The following is a 13,613-nucleotide window of genomic DNA, read 5'->3' as shown; positions in this document are numbered from 1 at the left end:
ATGTTCCCTTGGTATCTGTAATTTTCTTGAAGAGATCTTTAGTCTTTCCTACCACATTGTTTTCCTCTATTTCTTTGCATTGATTGCTGAGGAAGGCTTTCTTATTTCCCCTTGCTATTCTTTGGAACTCTGCATTCAGATGCTGATATCTTTCCTTTTCTCCTTTGCTTTTCACTTCTCTTCTTTTCACAGCTATTTGTAAGGCCTCCCCAGACAGCAATTTTGCTTTTTGGCATTTTTTTTCCATGGGGATGCTCTTGATCCCTGTCTCCTGTTCAATGTCACGAACCTCTGTCTATAGTTCATCAGGCACTCTATCTATCAGATCTAGTCCCTTAAATCTATTTCTCACTTCCACTGTATAATGTAAGGGATTTGATTCAGTTCATACCTGAATGGTCTAGTGGTTTTCCCTACTTTTTTCAATTTAAGTCTGAATATGGCAATAAGGAGTTCATAATCTGAGCCACAGTCAGCTCCCGATCTTGCTTTTGCTGACTGTATAGAGCTTCTCCATCTTTGGCTGCAAAGAATATAATCAATCTGATTTTGGTGTTGACCATTTGGTGATGTCCATGTATAGAGTCTTCTCTTGTGTTGTTGGAAGAGGATGTTTGCTATGAACAGTGCGTTCTCTTGGGAAAACTCTATTAGCCTTTGCCCTGCTTCATTCTGTACTCCAAGGCCAAATTTTCCTGTTACTCCGGGTGTTTCTTGACTTCCTACTTTTGCATTCCAGTCCCCTATCATGAAAAGGACATCTTTTGGGGGTGTTAGTTCTTAAAGGTCTTGTAGGTCTTCATAGAACCGTTCAACTTCAGCTTCTTCACTGTTCCTGGTTGGGGCATAGGCTTGTATTACCATGATATTGAATGGTTTGCCTTTGGAACAAACAGAGATCATTCTGTCATTTTTGAGATTGCATCCAAGTACTGCATTTCAGACTCTTTTGTTGACCATGATGGCTACTCCATTTCTTCTAAGGGATTCCTGCCCACAGTAGTAGATATAATGGTCATCTGAGTTAAATTCACCCATTCCAGTCCATTTTAGTTCCCTGATTCCTGGAATGTCGACATTCACTCTTGCCATCTCCTGTTTGACCACTTCCAATTTGCCTTGATTCATGGACCTAACATTCCAGGTTCCTATGCAATATTGCTCTTTACAGCATCGGACCTTGCTTCTAATCACCAGTCACATCCACAACTGGGTATTGTTTTTGCTTTGGCTCCATCCCTTTATTCTTTCTGGAGTTATTTCTACACTGATCTCCAGTAGCATATTGGGCACCTACCAACCTGGGGAGTTCCTCTTTCAGTATCCTATCATTTTGCCTTTCCATACTGTTTATGGGGTTCTCAAGGCAAGAATACTGAAGTGGTTTGCCATTCCCTTCTCCGGTGGACCATATTCTGTCAGCCAAGCTAATAAATAAGTATTAACAAAAAAGAGACGGGGGGAAAAGGATGCCAGGGAAAGAGAATGTGCAAGTTTCCTGATACATTAATGTGGATGAAAAATGAAGAAAGAAGAACAGGCAAAGTGAAAGTATTAAAAGATTGAGAGGTCAATAAGAGTCAGGCTGCTCAAAGACTAATAATTGATGGTGATTTCTTTCAGCTTAAAGGCAGTAAGAAGTCTTTTAAGAATCACCAGAAGGAGAGTTATGTAATGCAATTAATATTTTTAGAATATCATTCCTTTTTATGGATTGAAAATGATGGTAGTGAATACAGGCAAATTAGTTAGATACTAGTGTGATAACCCACTGAACACCAACGATGCTTTGGGTTAGAATGGTCACTCTGAGACTGGAGAAACTGCAGAGTTTTAACACATATGTTTAAGGTCAAAAGGAAAGGGATTATATACAGTAAAAATGAAAACGGGAGAAATAGTAAGATGCTTTCTATATTCTGGCTCATACACCTGTGTTGATAATGATGTCATTCATTTAGTGCTTAGGGAACACTGAAGCAGGGTAAAGCTGAAAAGAGAAGATTATGAGATTGATTTTGACATATGGAGTTTAAGATGATTTAGACGTATCCAAATGAAGATATTTGAAAATTTGGGGAACATACAGGCCTACATTTCAAAGAGGTTTGCTCTAAAATTATCGATGGTATTAATTTGGACATCATCACTGTATAGACCATAGTTGAAACCATGATTATACTTAAAATTGAGAGTGAGGAGGAAAAGGACAGAAAAAGAGGAGGAAAAGAGAAACGAAGAAAGAGAGTGTACAGGAGGAAAAAAGGGAACTAGTACTATTACTGAGATAATTTAAAACATAATGTTTGGGTAGAGAGAGTGAGCCCATGAAGGACACTGAAAAGGAGCTATCAGAGAGGTAGGGAGAAAAAAGTTGTGTGTGCTGACAAAAGCCAAGAAGGAGTGTCAAGAAACCTTTTTAATACTTTTTAACCTCTCAGGGCTGAGAAGTCAAGTGAAAATGAAAGTTTAAAATATCCATCAAATCTAATTACATGAAAAGTGCAGTAGAGTAAACCAGGTTGGATGGGTTGGGGTGAAATTGATGAATCCCAGATATATAACACTGGCACAGACACATGTATTAATATATTGCAACTGTCTTCTATATTTCTATTTTTATAGCTAATATTGGACTTCAAAAAAATCCTGCCCCCAGTAGAATTATCATCTCCCAACAAAAGCTGCCTGTTTTCCCATGAAATGTACTGTATCTCATGATCTAAGTCAGAAACTAGCCTTCATGCTTGATATCTCCTTCACCCTTGCCTCTTAATTTCGCTAGTTATTAAATGTCTGAATTCTGTCTCTGATTCCTTTGTGGAAGTTGCAAACATACCAATCTATATTGCCTCTTCCATGGTCCAGATCACCATTATCTTTTGCTTAGTTTCTATAACAACTTGTCTAACTGACTTGCCTACTTGCAATTCTCAGCCCATCTCCGTTTATTCTCTATTCTTCAACCCGTGCTATCATCTTAAAATGCAAATGTGTTCCCTTCCTTATTTTTATATTTGAGCTGTTCCATAAGAATGTGATCCCAAAAATATATTCATAAACAACAGATTTTGCTGGAATTGTGACTATAGGAGACACTGAGTAAACTATGCAAAATCCTGGAGAATTTGTCTGTTCCGTCATCAGTATACTATCACCAGGTATCAGTTTTAACTTACCTGCCATCAAGTTGCCCAATGTTGATATATTTTTGTTCTAGTTTTTTCATCAGTCTTTCAAGCAGATATTTTTTTCACCATATCTTGGAGAAAAACTCTTAACTTTCTCTTTCCAGGAAAATAGAATTTGGTCAACTCAAGTTTCTGCTTTAAAGCCCTTTCTAAAATGGGATCCACATTTAGCTCAAGCAATTATATACCATCAATACTGATGTAGATTTTGAGGTCTTCTTTGTCTACTACTTTCTTTGACTATTTCTTGGTAATTTGAGGTAATACAATTTATGTCTATTCTTTAATTGGAATTGACAAGCCCATATAGATTATCACAAAGCACTTTGAAGATTTCTCACAGAGCTGAAGGTGATATTCTTAACTATATAGTGTCTATGTTGAAACATTTTCTAGCTACTTGTGTCAACTGTATCAAAGTATGTAGTTTAAATGAAGGCAGAAGTAGCTATGTTGTTTGGAGATTCATAACTAAATGATAAGACTAAAAGTAAAATCAAAGAAGTAGGTATATATTTATAATGGTTAAGGATAATGGTTATTGGGGGCAGTAACTGCTATCCTTATTTATATAATCACTTCTTTTCTGCCCCTACTCCCATATCATTGTCACTCTATTCTTCTGACTCTAATATGTGAATAAACCTATTCACCAAGGTCTTCATTTGTATTCATGAATTGGGATCCCTTGTAAACCTGCTCTACTAATTTATTCAGATTGTAAAATATATCAGAATTGCCTTTCTTTTGAAGGGTGAATGATATTTCATTGCATCTATAGATTTTGTTCATACATTCATCCATTGACAGACACATGGATGACTTTCACTTTGTGGCAATTGTAAATAATGCTGCTATTACCATGAGTGTACACATATCTGATCCTCATCTTCATTTCTTTTGCATGTATGCCCACAAGTGGTCTTGTTGGATATGGACTTAATTCTTTGAGGACTTTGAAAGAGTAGCAAACTTTGAAAGAGGAGGTCTAATGCCTCTATATGAGATATTCTCATTCAAGAATCTATTGGATATCTAATGCCCCCTTGAGAGTCCATTTGAATTTTACAATGAATTTTTCAATGTGTAAAAATATCATTAGGATATTGATAGGGATTGCACTGAATCTGTGAATCACTTTGGGTGGTATTAACATCTTGACAATATTAAATTTTCCAGTTCATCACCATGGGTTGTTGTTCTAGTCAACTTTCTAAAATATTTTCCAGAACACAAATATTTTACCACATTGATTAAGTTTATTCCTAAGTATTTCATCAGTTCTGAAACAATTGAAATTGGAATGATTTTGCTATAATTTAGCCTTTTGGAGAAGGAAATGGCAACCCACTCCAGTATTATTGCCTGGAAAATCCCATGGACGGAGGAGCCTGGTAGGCTACAATCCATGGGGTCCCAAAGAGTCGGGCGACTGAGCGACTTCACTTTCACTTTCACTTTTAGCCTTTGGATTGTTCATTGTGAGTATATAGAAATATAAGAGTTTTGCATGTTGGCTTTGTATCATGCAACTTTGCTCAAATTGTTTATTAGTTCTAACAAGATTGTGTGTGTGTGTAGAATCTTTAGGATTTTTCTATGTCTGAAATCATGTTGCCTGTGAACAATTTTCCTTTCCAATTTAGATGCCTTTTATTAATATTGTTTATTTTTCCTTACTGTTCTGGCTAGGACTTCCAGTACTATGTTGAAAAGTGGGGAGAAGTGTTGAAGCGGACAGAACAAGCATCTTTAACTTGTTCCTGATTTTAGTAGAAAATCTTTGAGTCTTTCACCATTAAGTGTGATGTTAGCAGTAGGTACTTTATATAGAGCTTTTTCATGTTGAGATAGTTTCCTTTAATTCTTCATTTGTTGAGTGTTTTTGAATCATGAAAACGTGTTGGATATTGTCAAATGCTTTTTCTGCATTAAATGATGTGATCATGTGGTCTTTCCCTACATTCTGTTTATGTGATATTACACTAATTAATTTTCATAGTATGAACCATCTTGCATGCCAGGGGTAAATCCAATTTTATTATGGTTTATAATCTTTTCAATATGTTGTTGAATTTGTTATTAATTTTGTAGAGGAATTTTGCACCCTATGTTTCATAAGTGATATCGGTCTTTAGCTTTTTCTTACACCATCTTTCTGGCATTGGTACCAAAATAATTCTTGCTTAACTGAAAGATTTTGGAAATATTTCATACTCTTCAATTTTTTGGAAGAAAATGAAGAGAATTGGTGTTAATACTTCTTTAAATGTTTGGTAGAAGTTACCAGGAAAGCCAACTAGACTTGGGTTTTTCTTTGTATTTAGTTAGTTGCTTTATAATTCCCTTATGAATTATGGACTCCAGGGGGCTTCCCAAATGGTGATAGTGATAAAGAATCTGCCTGGCAATGCAAAAGATGCAAGATATGTGATTTTGATCCCTGCATCAGGAAGATCCCAAGAGTAGCAAATGGCAACCCACTCTGGTATTCTTGTCTGGAAAATCCCGTGAACAGAGGAACCTGGTGGGTTACAATCCATGGGGCTGCAAAAAGTTGGACATGACTGAGAGGCTGAGCACACACACAACAAACACAGAGAGAGTATTATTGACCGGTTAACATACTGAAGAACTTAGCAATTTCTGAAATGTATGCATGTGTGCATGCTGTTACTTCAGTCGTGTCTGACTCTTTGCACCCTATGGACGATAGCCTACCAGGCTCCTCTGTCTATGGGATTCTCTAGACAAGAATGCCTGAGTGGGTTGCCATGCCCTCCTCCAGGGGATCTTCCTGACCCAGGGATCAAACCCATGTCTCACATGTCTCCTGCACCGGCAGGCAGGTTCTTTACCACTAGTGTGACCTGGGAGACCCTCTGAAATGTATATAATAAGTCTAAAAGCGTGGCTTGAATGAGTGACCGAAGTTGAGCTCTCCTTGTAAAATCAAATGATAGGAAACTCCAACAAAGCTGACAACCACAGCACTGTTTAATAGAATGAATGTTACAGATCTTAGCCAAACTTTAGACTTAGAAAAAGCCCAAGGCACTGTCAGTTTTCTAAAATGTGGTAAAGATGTTGGGCTATAACTCAGGTGTTTCTTATAGAATGAACAGTTTCTCATACAATTCTTTCAGGATCTCAGAAGTTCTGTGCTTAAAATCAGCAGTTTTCTTGAGAAAGAACTGAGTGAAGAGGATCTGGATGCTGTTGTGAATCAGGCTGTGTTTCAGAATATGAAGGTTGATCCTCAAGCTAATTATGATAGCATTCTGAAAAATGAAATCGGGCTGAGAACAAAGGGACACTTCCTGCGCAAAGGTGATGTTAAGTGGGTAATAGAAGCAAAAGTGTTGAGACTTGTCTTGAATCCTTGGCTGCTGCTGTGGCTGCTGCTGCTGCTAAGTCGCTTCAGTCGTGTCCGACCCTGTGCGACGCCATAGACGGCAGCCCACCAGGCTCCCCTGTCCCTGGGATTCTACCGGCAAGAATACTGGAGTGGGGTGCCATTGCCTTCTCCGCCTTGGCTGCTAGATTAAGTTAAATGTGGCCTGCAACACGTCTCTCCAAGAATCGCCGTTTAAGCCAAACAGAGAATCATTGATCCTAAAATGAACCTGAAAATTATCCCAGGAAACAGAACAGAACTTCAGTGTCTGACTAATAAATACTAGGTTCCTTCTTTCTTCACCATGTGACCCCACTTTAAAATTTGTTAAAAAGTCTTACTGAAAGGCAAAAGATATGTGTCCAGGAGAGCTCCAATTCTTGGTTTACCTTATTGCTCTTTAGAACATTCTAGATGGAATGTTAATATGTATTTTGTTTTGAGAGGATTTTTATATCATTTCTTTCCCTTCAAGTGGATATTTCTTCATTGTAAAAACTAGATTGATACCTCATTAACCCAATCTGCTATGAATTCAATCATCCAACAACATGAATAAATTTTTATTATGCTCCATTAAGTTGCCAGGGGTTGCTAAGAATAAATATATTTTCTCCTGATGCTCCTTAATTTCAATTTTTTCATTTAATCTTTTTAATGTAAATTATTCTAAAACATAATTTGCACTTGTCTACATCTCTAGACTCATATTTTATCCTGGTATATTCATAACAGCACTATGACAATAGACACTGATTAAATTTTAATTATATAAAGATCTTATTAAAATTACTGTGGATACCAATATTTTAAAAAGTCGTTGCTTCCTCTTTGTCACATTTATTATGAGTTTTCACTTCTCACTGCTCAACTAGATCAGATATAAAGCATTTCTCATGCCCAACTTACTTACTGGCAAATGACCATAATATAAACAAAATAAATTCTGATAGCTAAAGATGCCAATTTATTCATCTTTATTGCATAATTGAATTAATGTTGGTTTCAAACTTCCATCAAGTGAAACTTTTGTATTAATGACAGCCCTTGGCACCCTCTGTTCCTTGAATTTATTACTTGAAAATCTATTTGTAATGGTTCCTCTTTCCATGGTATGCTCCAGGCAAGAATACTAGAGTGACTTGCCATGCCCTTCTCCAGGGGATCTTCCCAACCCAGAGATCAAACCCCAGTCTCTTGTGTCTCCTACACTGGCAGGCGGGATACAGTCTATTTACAATATTATATTAGTTTCAGTTGTACAGCATAGTTCAGTTCAGTTCACTTGCTCTGACTCTTTGCGACCCCATGGACTGCAGCACGCCAGACCTCCCTGTCCATCACCAAGCCCCGAAGTTTACTAAGACCCCATGTCCACTGAGTCGGTGATGCCATCCAACCATCTCATCCTCTGCCATCCCCTTCTCCTCCCACCTTCATCTTTCCCAGCATCTGGGTCTTTTCTAATGAGTCGGTTCTTCGCATCAGGTGGCCAAAGTATTGGAGTTTCAGCTTCAACATCAGTCCTTCCAATGAATATTCAGGACTGATTTCCTTTAGCATGGACTGGATAGATCTCTGTGCCATCCAAGGGACTCTCAAGAGTCTTCTCCAACACCACAGTTCAAAAGCATCAATGCTTTGGCTGTCAGCTTTCTTTATAGTCCAACTGGATAGACCTTTGTTGGCAAAGCAATGTCTCTGCTTTTTAATATGCTGTCTAGGCTGTTCATAACTTTTCTTCAAAGGAGCAAGCATCTTTTAATTTTATGGTTGCACTCACAACCTGCAGTGATTTTGGAGCCCCCAAAAATAAAGTCTGTCACTGTTTCCACTGTTTCCCCATCTATTTGCCATGAAGTGATGGGACCAGATGCCATGATCTTAGTTTTCCAAATGTTGAGTTTTAAGCCAATTTTTTCACTCTCCTCTTTCACTTTCATCAAGAGGCTTTCTAGTTCCTCTTCACTTTCTTCCATAAGGGTGGTGTCATCTGCATATCTAAGGATATTTCTCCCAGCAATCTTGATTCCAGCTTATGCTTCCTCCAGCCCAGCATTTCTCATGATGTACTCTGCATAGAAGTTAAATAAGCAGAGTGACGATATACAGCCTTGACGTACACCTTTCCCGATTTGCAGTCAGCCGGTTGTTCCATGTCCAGTTCTAACTGTTACTTCCTGACCTACATACAGATTTCTCAAGAGGCAGGTCAGTTGGTCTGGTATTCCCATCTCTTTAAGATTTTCCAGTTTGTTGTGATCCACACAGTCAAAGGCTATGGCATAGTCAATAAAATAGAAGTAGGTGTTTTTCTGGAACTCTTGCTTTTTCGATGATCCAGCAGGTGTTGGCAATTTGATCTCTGGTTCCTCTGCCTTTTCTAAATTCAGCTTGAACATTGGGAAGTTCATGGTTCATGTACTGTTGAAGCCTAGCTTGGAGAATTTTGAGCATTACTTTACTAGTGTGTGAGATGAGTGCAATTGTGTGGTCGTTTGAGCATTCTTTGGCATTGCCTTTCTTTGGGATTGGTATGAAAACTGACCTTTTCCAGTCCTGTGGCTACTGCTGAGTTTTCCAGTTTGCTGGCATATTGAGTGCAGCATTTTCACAGTATCATCTTTTAGGCTTTGAAATAACTCAACTGGAATCCCATCACCTCCACTAGCTTTGTTTGTAGTGATGTTTCCTAAGGCCCACTTGATGTCACATTCCAGAATGTCTGGCTGTAGGTGAGTGATTACACCATCATGATTATCTGGGTTATGAGTATATTTTTTGTATAGTTCTGTGTATTCTTGTCACCTCTTCTTAATATCTTCCGCTTCTGTTAGGTCTATACCATTTCTGTCCTTTATTGTGCCTGTCTTTACATGAAATATTCCCTTGATATCTCTAATTTTCTTGGAGAGATCTTTAGTCTTTCCCATTCTATTGTTTTCCTCTATTTCTCTGTATTGATCACTGAGGAAGAAGGCTTTCTTATAGCTCCTTGCTATTCTTTGAAACTCTGCATTCAAATGGGCATATCTGTCCTTTTCTCCTTTGCCTTTCACGTCTCTTCTTTTCACAGCTATTTGTAAGGCCTCCTCAGACAACCATTTTGCCTTTTTGCGTTTCTTTTCTTGGAGATGGTCTTGATCACTGCCTCCTGTACAATGTCACGAATCTCCATCCATAGTTCTTCAGGCACTCTGCCTATCAGATCTAATCCCCTGAATCTATTTGTCCCTTCTACTGTATAATCATAAGAGATTTGATTTAAGTCATACCTGAATGGTCTAGTGGTTTTCCCTACTTTGTTCAATTTTAGTCTGAATTTGGCAATAAGGAGCTCATGATCTGATCCACAGTCAGCTCCTGGTCTTGTTTTTGCTGACTGTATAGAGCTTCTCCATCTTTGGCTGCAAAGAATGTAATCAATCTGATTTTGGTGTTGACCATCTGGTAATGTCCATGTATAGAGTCTTCTCTTGTGTTGTTGGAAGAGGGTGTTTGCTATGACCAGTGTATTCTCTTGGCAAAACTTTATTAGCCTTTGCTCTACTTCGTCCTGTACTCCAAGGCCAAATTTGCCTGTTACTCCAGGTGTTTCTTGACTTCCTACTTTTACATTCCAGTCCCCTATAATGCAAAGGACGTTTGTTTTTTTTTGCGGGAGGGGTGTTAGTTCTAGAAGGTCTTGTAGGTCTTCATAGAAGTGTTCAACTTCAGCTTCTTCAGAATTACTGGTCAAGGCATAGTCTTGGATTACCATGATATTGAATGGTTTGCCTTGGCAATAAACAGAGATCATTCTGCCGTATTTGAGATTGCATCCAAGTACTACATTTCAGACTCCTTTTTTGACTATAATGGCTACTCCATCATACAGGTACAGCATAGCGATTCACTATTTTTGCATATTATACTCCATTATGAATTATTGCAAGGTAATTGCTATAATTCCCTGTGCTATACAATGTATCCTTGTTGTTTATATACTTTATACTGGAATCCTGGAGCAAAGGGTTCTCCAGCCTTTCTAAGTGTCCCAGTGGTTTCCCAATCAGCCAAAGTCTGAGATGCCCAGATCATGGCTCAATCTGTCCACTCCCCAGTGTCTTCTCACATGATCTCCCTTTTCCTCTGAGTCTCTCCCAAGGGTCAGAGGTCCTGGCATGATCGCCCTTCTTCCCTTCATACGTGTGCTACCTTGTAACTTTCTGATAGTCCTGGTTTTCCAGGAGTCTGACTGCCTGTTTCTAGATAGAGGTCTTTCAGTGAGAAAGAATCAGTTAGAAGCAAAGTTTCAATGAGAATTCTTCCACACGAAGGTGTATTTTTGATATATTCTTGGGGAGAGTTGAGGTTCAACTCCTTTTGCTCACCATCTTGATCTCTCTTCTACTTAAAAATCTTTGGGCCTCTCTCTCTCTCTTTTTTTTTTTCAATTTTAAAGTTGAAGAAAATACTTACTTTGAAGGGTATCATTAAGAACTATATTATGTAATATAATAGATGTGGTTTACCAAGTATGGTGTGTGGAACTTTGTAAGATATACTCAAATATTCTAATCTCTTTGCATATTTAGCTTTATTTTTCCTTCTTAACAATGTTCTATATTCTTAACAACAGTTCTATATTAATGGTAGTGGATAGTGAAGGTTTAAGATAAGGAAGTGGATTATAACTCTATTTTCTGTGTTATTGTGTCCTAAGTGTGTTTTTAGCTCAGCCACATATAAGAGAAAGTGAGGCATCAAATTCCATGGAAAACAAATAGATATTTGTCTGCTTGAGAAGATAATAAAGTGGATTGAAGGAAGCTTTTGCCCCAACAGTCCTACCTTCTAACCCAGGGCTGTCTGTGTTTGTCCCACCAGGTACCATTGGAGACTGGAAACATTACTTGACTGTGCAGCAAAATGAGCGATTTGACAGAGTATTCCAAAGGAAGATGAAAGATTTCCCCTTGAAGTTCATCTGGGAAATAGATGAGGAGTTGGATCAGTGAAAAATATAAAAATATTGTAAAAATCAACTTGAAAGCGTATTTTAATATACACATTAATTTGTGCTTCTCATACAAATGTTAATTATAAAACTTTCTTAATTAACAAAATCAGTAAACTGTGCTTAGATTCATTTCCATGCCGTTAATGAAACTTTGACATTTTACCAATTATAATGATTTGGATAATCTGCACTGTTAGCCTTTATGATAAAGTGAAAGAAAGAAAGCATGCAACATGAATATTTTGAGAGTGTTTTCCATAGCAGGCATACATTATTTATCTATAATTTTCTAATTGAAATTTCATATTTTGGCTTAAAACCAATGTGACTATTGAGTAAATAGAGAAATCACATGCATCTGAGAAGCAGATTCATCTGCTTAATGATTTAACAGTTCACAAAATTTATACTAAGGAGTTAAGTTTCAAAGGTAGATTGATCACCTAATGGTCTAATTATTTAATTATTTGGATGGAAAGAAATATTTGTATCTATATCATTCACTAAAGTAATTCTATGTGTATTTAACAGTTGAATATTTAGAATAAAATTACTTTGAACAACAAGAAAAATATAGATAAATATGTCTTTTAATTCCTAAATGGAGAAAACCTTGTGAGCATAAAAGTGTTGTAAGAAAATGAATAAAATTTATAAATTCACAATCAAACACCTCAAGGCATCATGCTCCATCAGTTCAGTTCAGTTCACTTGCTCAGTTGTGTCTGATTCTTTGCGACCCCGTGAATCGCAGCACGCCAGGCCTCCCTGTCCATCACCAACTCCCGGAGTTCACTCAAACTCATGTCCATCGAGTCAGTGATGCCATCCAGCCATCTCATCCTCTGTCATCCCCTTCTCCTCCTGCCCCCAATCCCTCCTAGCATCAGAGTCTTTTCCAGTGAGTCAACTCTTCACATGAGGTGATGAAAGTATTGGAGTTTCAGCTTCAACATCAGTCCTTCCAAAGAACACCCAGGACTGATTTCCTTTAGAATGGACTGGTTGGATCTCCTTGCAGTCCAAGGGACTCTCAAGAGTCTTCTCCAACACCACACCTCAAAAGCATCAATTCTTTGGTGCTCAGCTTTCTTCACAGTCCAACTCTTACATCCATACATGACCACTGGAAAAACCATAGCCTTGACTAGATGGACCTTTGTTGGCAAAGTAATGTCTCTGCTTTTCAATATGCTATCTAGGTTGGTCATAACTTTCCTTCCAAGGAATAACCATCTTTTAATCTCATGGCTGCAATCATCATCTGCAGTGATTTTGGAGCCCCCCAAAATAGTCTGACACTGTTTCCACTGTTTCCCCATCTACTTGTCATGAAGTGAAGGGACCAGATGCCATGATCTTAGTTTTCTGAATGTTGAGTTTTAAGCCAACTTTTTCACTCTCCTCTTTCACTTTCATCAAGAGGCTTTTGAGTTCCTCTTCACTTTCTGCCATAAGGGTGGTGTCATCTGCATATCTGAGGTTATCGGATAAGCTGGCAATCTTGATTCCAGCTTGTGCTTCTTCCAGCCCAACGTTTCTCATGATGTACTCTGCATATAAGTTAAATAAGCAGGGTGACAATATACAGCCTTGATGTACTCCTTTTCCTATTTGGGCCTAGTCTGTTGTTCCATGTCCAGTTCTAACTGTTGCTTCCTGACCTGCATATAGGTTTCTCAAGAGGCAGGTCAGGTGGTCTGGTATTCCCATCTCTTTCAGAATTTTCCACAGTTTATTGTGATCCACACAGTCAAAGGCTTTGGCATAGTCAATAAAGCAGAAATACATGTTTTTCTGGAACTCTCTTGCTTTCTCCATGATCCAGCGGATGTTGGCAATTTGATCTCTGGTTCCTCTGCCTTTTCTAAAACCAGCTTGAACATCTGGAAGTTCATGGTTCACGTATTGCTGAAGCCTGCCGTGGAGAATTTGGAGCATTACTTTACTAGCGTGTGAGATGAGTGCAATTGTGCAGTAGTTTGAGCATTCTTTGGCATTGCCTTTCTTTGGGATTGGAATG

At 38.1% G+C, this 13,613-nt stretch overlaps 1 protein-coding gene across 1 annotated transcript in view; it reads left to right on the top strand.

The window, feature by feature from the left end:
- LOC109563499 (amine sulfotransferase-like) overlaps positions 1-11,588 on the top strand; it is a 28,523-nt gene extending 16,935 nt beyond the window's left edge. Inside the window, exons 6-7 of the mRNA XM_019966900.2 lie at positions 6,338-6,521; positions 11,458-11,588. Coding sequence (XP_019822459.2) covers positions 6,338-6,521; positions 11,458-11,588 — 315 coding nt within the window. The remainder of the gene's footprint in view (positions 1-6,337; positions 6,522-11,457) is intronic.
- The last annotated feature ends 2,025 nt before the right edge of the window (positions 11,589-13,613 follow it).

Source organism: Bos indicus, chromosome 9 (genome assembly GCF_029378745.1).
Source record: "Bos indicus isolate NIAB-ARS_2022 breed Sahiwal x Tharparkar chromosome 9, NIAB-ARS_B.indTharparkar_mat_pri_1.0, whole genome shotgun sequence".
NCBI lineage: Eukaryota > Metazoa > Chordata > Mammalia > Artiodactyla > Bovidae > Bos > Bos indicus.
Note: the sequence above shows the minus strand (reverse complement) of the source record. Positions and strands in the feature narration are given on the sequence as shown.